The sequence below is a fragment of the Protomyctophum parallelum genome, assembly GCF_964188405.1.
Source record: "Protomyctophum parallelum genome assembly, chromosome: 20".
NCBI classification, from domain to species: Eukaryota; Metazoa; Chordata; class Actinopteri; order Myctophiformes; family Myctophidae; genus Protomyctophum; species Protomyctophum parallelum.
The window spans coordinates 26,322,500-26,335,734 of record NC_139718.1 but is presented as its reverse complement, the minus strand read 5'-3'; the positions used below and the strand labels follow the sequence as shown (position 1 = coordinate 26,335,734).

Sequence of the window (13,235 nt, the reverse complement as noted above, 5' to 3'; positions counted from 1 at the left end):
TTCCCTGTCATTGCAGGGAAGCTGAGAGTCATTAAGAGTACATCAATGACAAAGGACAACTGAATGAATTCCATTGTAAGACAGACTAAATGCTTTTTTCTGGAAGACACGTTTTCTCATGCGTTTTCTTTTTCAAGACCCCTCCTCGCCCGGTAATGGAAAAACATTCTTCATGACATTAAAAGGACACATTGCATTGCTTTATGGTGGTCGATAAGCACCTGAAAAGCATTTTTATAGCTACATAACTACAGTACTAGGAATTAGTGATAAATAACTGTGTGTTAAGGTCCTTCCAGACGGGGAGCGAGTGACACAGGCATTGTCGCCTGGATCACGGTACTGTGGAATTGTCGCACGCGTGCTCGTTTCGTGCACACGAGTAGATCTGGATTGTGGTGAGCTTTTTTTCACGCTATGCTTGCGTCCCTCATGAGCAGACCTGTCGCTGATCCAGGCGACAACGCCTGCGTCACTCACTCCCTGCCTGAAAGAACCTTAACTTTTTCCTGAACTAGCCAACTGAGAATGTAGCTCTGTTCTCAAAAATAATTAGCTCTTTTAATATTGCAGAAGAAAAAATATTTTGCAACAGGGGTATTATATCCCAACACCCTAGCAGTAAAATGGGAAGATGAGATTTGATTAAAATAACACTGAAAGGTCTCCTCTTCCCACAAATCCGGGACAACCCAGCATTGGACTGGGGTAAGCGCCTGATGAAATGTAGCAAAGAAGGTAACATGGTGTTAATGTGCACCTCTGTTGACTTTCAAGGACACAGTGAGTGATCACAGCCTTTGTAGACTGCTTCGACTCTACACACAGCAGCCTTGTGTCTGTCCCTGTGTGGAAATAGTAGGATAGCACCTTGTATAAGGTATATGGGGAGGCTGGATGGGGGCAGAATCGGGGATGGAGAGGTCAGTACAAAGGCCGTTTTCCGTTTGCGTGTGTCCTTGATTCTTTCCGTTGGTGCATTCACTCATTCCACCTTCAGGAAACCATTGGTGCTCGTGCCTGCCTCTCCTTCCCTCTCCCCTCTCCTCCTTACTCCCCCCAAGTCTCTCCCACCTCCACCTCCTCCTTCACCCCCGCCACCTCCACTTGCGCCGTCGGCACTCGAGCAGCAGTGCGACCAGCCATCTTCAGGCCCCCCGTATAAGCGCAGCCGCAGCGTCTTGCGGATGACGAAGCGCTCCACGATGAAGGAGGCACAGAACCACGGCACGGCATACTCGGCCGTGATCAGGCCCATGAAGTTGTAGCGGAACTCCGAGTAGTCCCAGGGGCAGGCGTTGAACTGGCGCAGGAGCAGGCCCGTGCCAAACTCCCACGTGTAGGTCAACAGCGTGTAGATGAGGCAGCGCAGGAGCACGGGGCAGCGCCCGCGGAGCCCCAGGTACATGCGCTCGACAATGAGGATGCATGTGCCATAGATGAATAGAGCCCACACGCTGGTGACACCGGGGAACTTCCAGTTGCAGTTGACCACAAAATCCCATGCCGCCGTGAACATGACCTCACAGAAGTAGCCGTGGATGGCATACAGGTACCACCGGGACAGGGCCGGCAGTGGCACGGGGGTCTCTACGGGGGTTGACACCATCCTTCCTCCTCTCTCTTTCAAGCTTCCTCTCTCTCCTTCTCGCTCTCCCGGTCTCTCCAAGTTTTGATATCCACTAATGAGACGCAGGCCTAGAGGGAGAAGAAAGAAATTATTTGAGAAAGCAACATAATAGAGAATTATTTCAACTCACTTGACTTCACTTGGCTCGAGTGAGGATTGATCTGTGAAATAGTCTAATCTAAGTATAAAATAGCTCAAAGCTATTGCTGATTACTTAGGTTAGGACCCCCGCAGTGGTGTCCGATTAGAACTTAAACCAGGATGCTTCGACGTCTGCCTTCTCCCTGAAGCCGACCCTTGTTATATATTCTCCGACTATGTTTGTCCCGATGACTAAGCCAGTTAGATCTATCCATCGTTAGATTCTACCCATTCTACCACATCTATCTGATATCAGCACTAGGTCGGCTCGGGCCAAATATAGGGATTGTCATACTAGACATGTCATATAGCCCAATGTCCTAGTCGGATATCCCCATATATGGGGACTAAATAAAGTAAATATCCAATCCAACCCATTGATCAGGGAGGCCTGATTGAGCAGGGAGGCCATTTTGGGTCCCTTTTTTATAGTCTTTGGTACGACCCGGCTGAGGATTGAACGCCAACCTCTCAGTTTCATGGTGGACACTCTACCACAAGGCCACTGTTTGGTAGAATTGTCGATGCGACTGATATACCCATAGGCCTTACCTATATGGAGATCCGGTTGTCCAGAACCACAGATCCGACCGTGTTACCCACATATGGGCATATACTGATAACATCAGGGATCTCCATATATAGGCATAAAGGGACAAAGACAGACAGATACAAAGATCCATATATGGGCATAAAAGGGCCGACAATATTGATTTACAATCTCTTCATCCTCTCTGACCCCGGGGCCCAGCCTCTTCATCCTCTCTGACCCCGGGGCCCAGCCTCTTCATCCTCTCTGACCCCGGGGTCCAGCCTCTTCATCCTCTCTGACCCCGGGGCCCAGCCTCTTCATCCTCTCTGACCCCGGAGCCCAGCCTCTTCATCCTCTCTGACCCCAGGGCCAAGCCTCTTCATCCTCTCTGACCCCGGGGCCCAGCCTCTTCATCCTCTCTGACCCCGGGGCCCAGCCTCTTCATCCTCTCTGACCCCGGGGCCCAGCCTCTTCATCCTCATTACAAGCCTCACCACTTTTACTCCATTAATCTACCACTGCCTATGTCGCGTGCACACACACACACACACACACACACACACACACACACACACACACACACACACACACACACACACACACACACACACACACACACACACACACACACACACACACACACACACACACACACACACACACACACACACACACACACACACACACACACACACACACACACCTTCTTTAACCCCTGTCCTTGTCACTCAAATCCCCCCTCTCAGCTGGCTTGTGTCGATTTGCTAAGCTGGCTGGCTGTGACGAGAAATCTAGGATAAAATATCTAAAGACCATTCACGGTGTGTAACTCTAGCCACTGCCAAACACCCTACACTATGTGGAAGAGAAATATATGATAGTATACTACATTCCATTTACTGATATATTCCCATTATATATTATATGTTTATATCGTCTCTATTAGGTGGAAACCAAAACTGTCATTTTTGTCAGGATTCAAATTCAAAACATCAAAAGTAGCAGATCTGCTAAATAATAATGATCAAGTAAAGTACTAATTTACAAAAAACACAAAAAGTTAGAATACGGAGATAGGAGGCTTTTGCCTGACAGCGACCGTACACATTCTGAATAAAATATATAGGTATATCAAAACATATTTCCAGTTAACTGTCACAAATTAAGAATGAACAACATTGTGAAGCGCACAGGTCAACTGAGGACCGGCAGCATCTCTACGGCATTTGATATACTGTAGTCTCTACATGTCACATGATGTCTATCTATAGCAGTCATGGGCGGACTTGTCCCACTAGGAGTGTGTTGTTTTTTCCGGTGTAACATCAACACCTCTGTTTATATTTACAGCAGGGTGTAAATGTGTGTCCTGGTCTGCCTCGCTGACCGGCACACCATGGCGTATGCAACGCCCACAATGTTAAGCTTCCATTGTTGTTCATACTGTTATAGCATCCCCCCTTGGCGCGCACACACACACACACACCACACACACACACACACACACACACACACACACACACACACACACACACACACACACACACCCACCAGTTTCCTAGGTATTGATCTCCTTAACTATCGTCACCCCACTCTGACAGAGAGAGACAGACAGACGCGTGTATATACTCGCACACACATACACGCAGAAACAAGCTCTGTCCCTGCCTTCGACCTGGCGCAGACAATACAGTAAAAATGATATCATACAGCAAAGCCATGTTACTGTAGCTACAGCACTGACAGCTGTGCACTGTGACTTACTTATTATTACACCAGAGAACTGACCCATCATAGACCTCACATTATGATAATAATCCCTGTTCCTGTGGCCCAGGAACGGTGGCGATGGCATAGATCTCACTCTGAGGGCAATCCACCGGTATCAAAGGTTACCCAATGAAGGTCAGAGCAATCCACCGGTATCAAAGGTTACCCCATGGAGGTCAGAGTTGGTCGGTTTGAAATCTTGGACAGTAAAACTAGTCTAGTAAACATCTTCAGTAAAAATTTCACCCTTAGCCAGTCAAAAAAACCCTGGGCATCAGTGACGTGCCTGGGGGTGCTCCTCTGAATTTGATGTTGTTGGTTTCCTTGAGGATGTATACTAACTATACCATGCTTTTTAGCTCAACCCAAAAGATAAATATTGTTTCCCCAGGACCTAAATTAGTGGAAAGAGACGATCTACAAGCTCACAACACCCTATTTTCCCTTCTTTCACTTCGTCACCTAGAATGGTGGTGTATTATTGGCTGTTGATGGTGACCAAATCAACGAGAGCACACCGACATACATACCCAGCCGATCATAGTACTTGATAGATCTGCTTGCGCAAGTCATATCATGTAATGGAAATAAATGGACCCGTAGCGGAAAATTACCACCTGGATTTTACTGTATAAGAGGTACATTATTCCATGGAGGATGAAGAAAATGGATGCTGATGGATCCTGCAGACACGCTGCTCTGGTTTTCTAAAGAACCACTCTGCGCCCTATTGGGACAAGCTAATGGGGGCCTCCATGAGGGACGAACAGTGAATAGGTGACATTATGGCCAACAGTGTTCCCAACACTGACAGGGCCAGACAGGATGCTGACTTATGTACAGGAGGAACTGCTTGCTGTGACTGATTACATTTACTCATTAGGCTGTTTGGTCAGGACTGTGTGCGTGCGTGTGTGTGTGTGTGTGTGTGTGTGTGTGTGTGTGTGTGTGTGTGTGTGTGTGAGAGAGAGAGAGCATGATCAGCCAGCATACTGTACAACAAACTGATTGCGATCAATGGCAAAGACAGGACAATTACTCCTGAGACAGCAAGCTGGCTCTCACCCCAGACAGCGATCCATCTCTCCTGCACCACCTCCCCCTGGGACCAATCCTGGGTCAAATACTATACAGTACGTGCAAATGATTCTTAACCTTTTTTGCCATCTGCAGAGTGTAGCAGATATGGCCACAGACTGTCAACATCAGCAGTCAGCACAATGTTGATAGTATTGGTTAAGCTGTCAATCACACAAACGTGGCTGGAATTGATGTGTTGGCTGGGGAGGATATCGTTTAGGCACCTTTGCTGCACCTATTATTCACAAGCCAAGTTTTTGAAAATGCCATTTGTCTGCTGGCAACCACAATCACATGCAGCAACAAAACCAGATGTACCTGTACATGTAATGATCCTTTCTCATTTTGCACTGAAAGCCTAGTCATTTACATACTGTACATCTTCACTCGCAGTTGAAGTGGGAATTTGCTGCATGTCACTCACCATCTCTTTCCAGTCTAACTTCACTTCACTGTCAATAAAGGCATTAAAAGAAAAAAAACACAAATCTTAAAAATAAAAAGGGAAATAATGGCATTTAGGCTCGGTCAGTCACCTCTCACAGTATTATTACATACTGTATCTAGAACAGTAATCTATAAAATAGGAACAGACACCATACAGAACTTCTTCATGAAGGAGGCCAAAGTGTGAATATCTATCCATTGTCTATCCTTTTCTGGATAATTATTATCAAGCAATGTTATGGATTCCATAGGAAAAACATAATAAGTATAAATGCCTATTTTTAAGCAATGTCCTCATTTACAGTCACTTCATACACATTCACACCTGGGGACTGTTGAGTATCAGCTGCACTACAGCCTGGCTGGATTTTCACAGCTGTTCTAGAAATCGGAACTATTGGCAACCTGAAACTTCCACTCCCCATCCGCATCACTGCAATAACTTTTCATACTCTGACATTGACAACTTCCCAGATTGGTGATAGCAGTTTGAATTTTGGTGATTTTGAGAGACAGACAGACAGATAGCCAGCCAGACAAGACAGAGCGAACTATTGAGAGAGTAGATGGATAATACAACACAGGGTATAGAGGGCACCCTCCTCAGGGGCACCAGGATTAAAAGGACCTCGCACAGCGTGGCTGACACAAGCTCATATAACGCTCCAGTAGGCAGACTCTCCATGTCCTCAAGGTGAAAACCTAAACAAAATATGCTGCAGTGCTAAGGGGAGTCCATTAAGTCACTTTACCCTTCACTATGAGCACAATGGGTTTATATACTGTATTTACTCTAAAAAACTTTACTTTATGAACACAGAAGAATACTGTGGAGCGGTTACATTTGTACACACTGGATAAATTAACACTGAGGATTTTACTGCGAATTTAGACAGCATTTTATGTAGACATATCACTCTATAGTGTATACTAAGTTTCATTGTACAGATATTCTGCTGTTAGACGGAAATAGTCATCTAGGATCATAAGTAACCCAAGAACCTATCAGTATAGAATATCCAAAGAATATCAATAATCTGTACATTGAAACTATAAACACTAGGATGCCACGTCAATAATGACCTGGCATCTGTCTATAAACAGCTTTTCAACCTTGTTTTTCAGTGTAGTACAATAGGTGGGTGGAGAAGTATCTGAAGAGATTCAAGAGAAGGCTTCTAATTATAGCCTAGTCCATAGTCCATTACTGAATATGTAATGTATAGTACATACAGTAGCACTGTGTACATGTTCATACTTTTACAACTATCCTCAGTGTTTCCCCCAATCATCTTCTGTTTTTGTTAAAAGGCTAAGGCCCTCATTTATCAATTGAGTGTAAAATCTGCCACATATTCAAGTGTAGGTTTCGTAGTACACCCACGTCGCCACGCCATTTATAAAGTGATCGCAAACAGCTGATCCTTCCTTAATTTCGTTCCGACGTTAATAAATGTGACGGCTGAAATCTATCTGGCACGCCCTATGAAATCAAGCCTCGCCCTCGTTTTTGCGACATGAACAACTGCAGTACGACCTTGGAAACCATAGTTACATGAGTCAAGTCTGAAGTCAAGCCTTCCTTGCCTTGCTGACCGCCTCACACACACACACACACACACACACACACACACACACACAGACGCACATGCACATGCAATTTGCAAGCAACTGTCACTGTGTGTTAGTTGTATATGCAATTATTAAAATGTTTATTCATTTAATAAACAACAAGATTAGTGAACGAAAACCTGAACCTGTGATTATGTGAAGCATTAATTAAATAACATTGCTCACGTCATTGGAATGAGTTTGGAAACGCACAGCCTGTGACAAATGCTGTTTTGCAACTCTGCATCTCCTCCTCCGCTCCTGTTCTGTCTGTCTCTGTCACTGTCGTGACCTGCATGGACGTTTATGACATTACTGTATATTAGACTGCATGCCTCGCAGCCTAAACCTTATGTGGTACTGGTGGTAGGCTGTAGTGGTGGAGGTCCGTGAATTAAGTTGGCACCCCGTGATTTTCCGACGAAAAAAAAAAGATGCGGTCCCCACTTTGCTGCCTCGGCACTGTCGGCATGTCACATTTAGTGGCATTCGAGTGCGTCGGGTTTATCCTTAATTAAAAGGACGAGACGTGAGAAAGACATGGCTGTAGACTTACTTATCTGCGAAAAGAAAAGCTAAAGCTGCAGCACTGCAAATGCCTCTCGATATGTCATGGGGGGGGGGGGGTCGGGGGGGCTACCGGTATGCGTGTGACAGCCTCTCAGCTGGTCAAACAATGCTGCTCCGCTGTTCTACGACAGAAAAACAGGTGAGGACAAAGCGTACGACAGCTTCCGACCAGACGTGAATTTCGGTAATTTCGGCGTGCACCCATAATTTGGCGTACGCACGGTTGATAGGGGCCTAAAGCTCTATTACTATTACTACTGTATTACTATTCTGATAGTAATCTTTGCTACCGAGTGTCTCTTCAATTCCTTCATAAATAAAAAGTATCTTTTCAGGTAGTTTGCCAATTTCATCTAATTGGGAGACCCATTTCAATTTTATAGTTTCACTTCCAACTGTGTTAGCTCACTTCTTTGTGTCACCACTTCCAACTTCACTTGTCTATCTAGTCTATCCTGTATGAGTTCTCGATTGCATACCTTTGGTGTCCTAACCTGTTTTCTGAACATTACAGAACAAACACTATACAGTAGCAATGACTGCTATCAGAATATAGAGCTATTTAACGCTTAAAGTAAATGCAAACCACCGCCCCAGCCCCAGCCCTTCTGTCTGTTTTTACTCACCACCGCTCAACGTTATTTCAGCTCCGGTGGTCACCTCACCACCGAAAATCCAGACTATGAATGAGTCTCACACCTTGCCTCTGCCTTCACCCCCCTCTCCCTCTCTATACTTTCCATCTATTCCGTTCTCATTCTGATGTTCAGCACTTTTATCTTATCACTTCAACTCTCTCTTGCTTCCACTCTCTCTCATCCTTCCCCTCGGCCTCTCCTATACATATACAGCAAACTCACCTGTGTTCATTTGTCCATTTGTATTTCTGAGGGTAAACTCTCAGAGTCAAATTAACACGGAGGATTTGACAGTGTAACAGCCTTTGAACCCTCTGTGTTTAATGAAAGACCTTAAGACGTAGCTGCGCTAAGCCCCCCTGGCACCAATTGCATGTGGGTCATGTAGCGTCTTCTATAGCAAGCTAAATGGAAGAGATTTACTCTAACATGGTCCACATCATTCATTTCTTTGACAGAGAGGAAGTACGGTACACGCAGGATAATCTGTCATCAGGCAAAAAGAGCTTTAATTATTATTGTTGACAATGTGTAATAATCAATGTTGCCTGCCCAGCTGGGGCAACGGGGAGCTGTAGGCCTACATCTTCCTCCGATAGGATGGACCAGTGTAGTGTCCACAGCGTATTTGACAATCAGTCAAACATCTCATCAAATTTAATCTAAACCAGCTATTATTTTTTGTAAGTAAAAACAATTTGAATAGCACTAAGAAGAATCACACCCATGTGAACTGAGTGGTGCAGCTCCCCCCCCCCCCCCCCGCCCCCGCCCCACAACTACTAAGATTCCATAGGATTTGCACGCAAAGAAGTGATTTCAAAATAGCTTGTAAAACGCTATTTAATGCTCTCAGACTAAGAGGATACACTAGGACATTCCTCCGGAAAGCTCACAATACCTTTTTAGAAGTATAAGAGTGCGGGATCCAGGCCCTAAATTGGCCCTGATAACCAGTTATTCCACACAGAGAAGACTAGCCACAACAGAATAAAAAGGAATTTTGAGAACCGAATGTGAAAAATGTGGTTTACAATATGTCGGAGAAACGGGTAAAACAATAGCTACAAGGCTGGGACAACACAGATACAATATTAACACTGCAAACAAAGACAACCACAAGGTTGGTTCAACATTTCATGGCTCACGGCATTGAAGCTCTATTAACACTGCAAAAAAGACAACCACAAGGTTGGTTCAATATTTCATGGCTCACGGCATTGAAGCTCTAAAAGGCGCTGGACTTCAACACAATCCCAACTGGACAGTAGGACAAAGACGTTTTAATGAAAAACAGTGGATTAAGAACCTCAACACGGACCGAAGGTCGCAACATGTGTAAGCACAGTGCACTGAAGTATTTCTGTGCCCCCCCCCCCTCATTAGCAGGCAACATTGTAACACTATCGCTCTCTCTGTTTCTGGCGCCCCCTACTGGTACCCTATAGTCATATACTCGTGCTCATGGCCACATAGGTGGCCACATAGGTAGGTGTACACGGACATTGCTGGTTGTAGGAGTGGTTGCACCACACAAAAATATATATCATTCAGTATCGGTATTATTCTTTTGTCAACATCCCACAATGAAATAGGAACTGTGGGAATGTGCAGCACACATATGTGTGTAGCTCTATCTGTGACATTGTGATTGTGAAGCAAAGAGATGTTTCTAGCATGCCCGGTAAAGCATTTAGCCTTTTGTCGCATTAATGAAGGCAATGCAAATGAAAATGCAGTATGGAATAATAGCAACAATCTGCTTATCCAGCCTTCAGATGGGCAAAGAGTTGATTCATAGTACTGTAGTAGGCTACTATAGGACAGAACGGCTTGCCCTAATATCCCATCTTGAGCCTATAGGGATCCAATTCCAGGAATCCCGGTGTAGGCTATATAGTTATAAATACTAGTCCTATTATTGTGTCAATGACACAAAACACAATTAAGGCTACTCTGCAAGAATGGATAATACTGCAAATTGTAGAAAGTCAAGTGGAATTGGATCACTGAGGGGTTTTGAGTCCAATCCTAATTCCTGACCACCCAACATATGAAAGCATGTCTATTTAACAGCAAAATAAAGTTATGATTGTTTTAAGGTATTTCAGATATATGCACATACCGTGACATACGCAGACTACTCCGTAACACTAACAGTGTTTTTCAATAGTCAAAGTCATCCTAATTCGTCCTGGAAAGGAAACTGGTCCCATGTACTGCAGGCAACCGACGCTTGCAGTGCGCAAAGCAGACCCATGATGCCTGGGACTGGGAGATCCCGCTGCGGATGCCTCTCTCTCTCACCCTCCCTCCCTCCCTCGGTCCCTCCAGTGGAGCTGTTGAGCAGTGCAGTAGGACTAGGGCTACCCTTTTAATTACACCGCATCGGCTTCAAGAAGCAACAACCAAAATGACGGGGCTGTGTAACGAATTAGGTCTGTAGTTATTAATCACTCGTGTTTCTAACAAATTGGCCATTTGCCCCATAGAGTAGTAGTGGTACCGAGTTCTTTCTTATAGGTGTCATCCAATTATTAGCCTATAACAGGTGTATTTTGGTACCGTAGCCTACGTACTATGCCAGTCTGCCAGTCCCAGATGTCTAGAATATTGAGACAATTTTGTGATGCTACCTGCAGCCTGTTGGTTATAATATAGCATACTAAAAGTCTGCAGAAGTGAGACGCACGAGGAAAAATAGTGACACTGGCACAGATGCCATGTGGCCAACAATCGTCAGTCCAGCATCAAATTTTACCTAAACTCGGATCAACGCGATATTCAAAAAGAAAATAATAATATATTTTTTAAATCATAACTTAAATATGTTTTAAATAGCTGCCCGGTGCTAAACATTCACACATCCACGACCACTTCCAACAATCACCAGTTGGCAACACTGCAACAACAGAGGTAGGCTATAACGGGACGGGACGAAATTAATAATCGCCAGCACATTTTCACAATTTCTGTATTTATTTTTCTTGTTTTATATTACCTTGACTCCTTGAGTTGGGTGACCTGCAGTGGCTTCCAGGAGATGCGGGCTGAAAGATGTGTCACTTTCGGTGGGATATGCTGCAGTCAGGACACTTGACTCGTCTGTTGTCCGCCCGGGATGTTACCGGCTTCTTCAGACTCGCTGCTCGCCGATGAAAAATGTACACATTTTACTTCACTGCAGCAGACAACAGCACATGCTCAGAGAGGCGCACTCACTCTAGGTCCTCACACACAGCGCTCGCATCGCTTAACCCGTTCATTGCCACTAGCATTAAAACCAGACAAATCTACAAAATAATAATTATACACACACACACACACACACACACACTGACACACACAGAGTATATCCCTGAGTGTGGACCTTATCTGTTTGAATTACATTTCGCTCACAGAGTTGTGGGTGACCAATCAGATCAGAGCCCACTAATCAAAGTGATTCTTTTTCAGACAGCAGTGGAAGAAGTTTTGCCAATCGGGACTGAGATGTCCAATAATAACCTGACGATGGCAAGAGGCATTCGTCCACACAAACATTATTTTGGAGCCAATAATACAGGGATGTGCACCTTCCAACAGAAGACTTTAGAACTACCCAAGTATAGGTCTGAGGGGTCAGCCACTTAAGTGATCCTTCCAATTCCTATTTATTGTCACTACTAGCCTTTCAGAGGATGAATATTTTAGGAGTGTGCAGTGGTGTGAACTGTGACCTGTCGATATCATGTGTCACAAGCAAGTGAGAGGTGCCACATTATACTTGCTTCGAGTGAGAATTCAGTCTGGACATATCACTTGACACCAATGACAATGACGGCTCAAGCGCTCCTCTATTTTGGAAAAAGGACCGCCTTGTCACCACAAAAACTTAGAAGCAGAAGTTCTTTCTGATCACAATCACCTTTATAAATGGATCCAATCATAATCGGTTTATAGCCATCCAATTAAAAATAACTGTTAGGCCTCATTCACATGTATCAAACACCAATCAAGCAAATGTTTGGTCGTTTTTTTGGGCCACCACAATGCTTTTCCAATGGGAGTCACATGGTTTGATCAAACATTTGTGTTTGATTGCTGATTGCTGGTGGTGTTCTGCCGCTCCCCCCGATCAAACAAAAATGTTTGGTCAAACCATGTGACTCCCATTGGAAAAGCATTGTGACGACCAAACATTTGTTTGGTGATTGGTGTTTGATACGTGTGAATGAGGCCTCACAAGGCCATTCTATCAGAATCTCAGTTGCAAAGTAAACCAATCACAATCAATGATACAAAACCATTCCCATCATAATCACTGTTTCAAAGTCATCCAATCAAAGACTCTGTTACAAGACATCCCATTGGAATCGCTGTTAAAAAAGTCTAAACATCAGAATCTCTATTACAAAAATGTCCTATCTGGCCTGGGCCATGGCTCAGTGGTCCAGGCACCGTGGCCGGTAGTCAGAGTCTGGAAGTGTGCCGCGGGCTCACCTCCCGAACCCGACGGCCTTTACTGCATGTCACTCCCCCATTTCCTGTCAGCCTACTGTCTATCACTCTATAAATATAAAATAAAGGCGAAAGCGCAAAAAAAACATTAACATCCAATCAAAAACTACCATTGAAAAGCCTTCCAATCAGAATCTACATATACTGTATGTGCAATTTAAATGTACATACTGTAGTCTGTCATCCAGTTAGAAATGCCATCACAAAGGCATCCAATCAGAATACTGAATGGATCCCCTTAAGAATCTGCTTTTTTCCTTGACTATTCAATTTTTTTTGTAGAATATTTACTTATTGGCATGCCCAGAATTGAGAC

At 44.5% G+C, this 13,235-nt stretch overlaps 1 protein-coding gene across 1 annotated transcript; it reads right to left on the bottom strand.

Annotated features, from left to right (window-relative positions):
- Nucleotides 1–985: 985 nt before the first annotated feature.
- Nucleotides 986–11,584, bottom strand: tmem229b (transmembrane protein 229B; the record flags this gene model as incomplete). The annotated part of the gene is made up of 2 exons (XM_083791664.1): nucleotides 11,421–11,584; nucleotides 986–1,698 (listed from the first exon to the last, which is right to left on the bottom strand). Exon 2 carries the CDS (start codon nucleotides 1,607–1,609, stop codon nucleotides 986–988), a length of 624 nt encoding a protein of 207 aa, XP_083647790.1. The 5' UTR covers nucleotides 1,610–1,698; nucleotides 11,421–11,584.
- Between the last annotated feature and the right edge of the window lie 1,651 nt (nucleotides 11,585–13,235).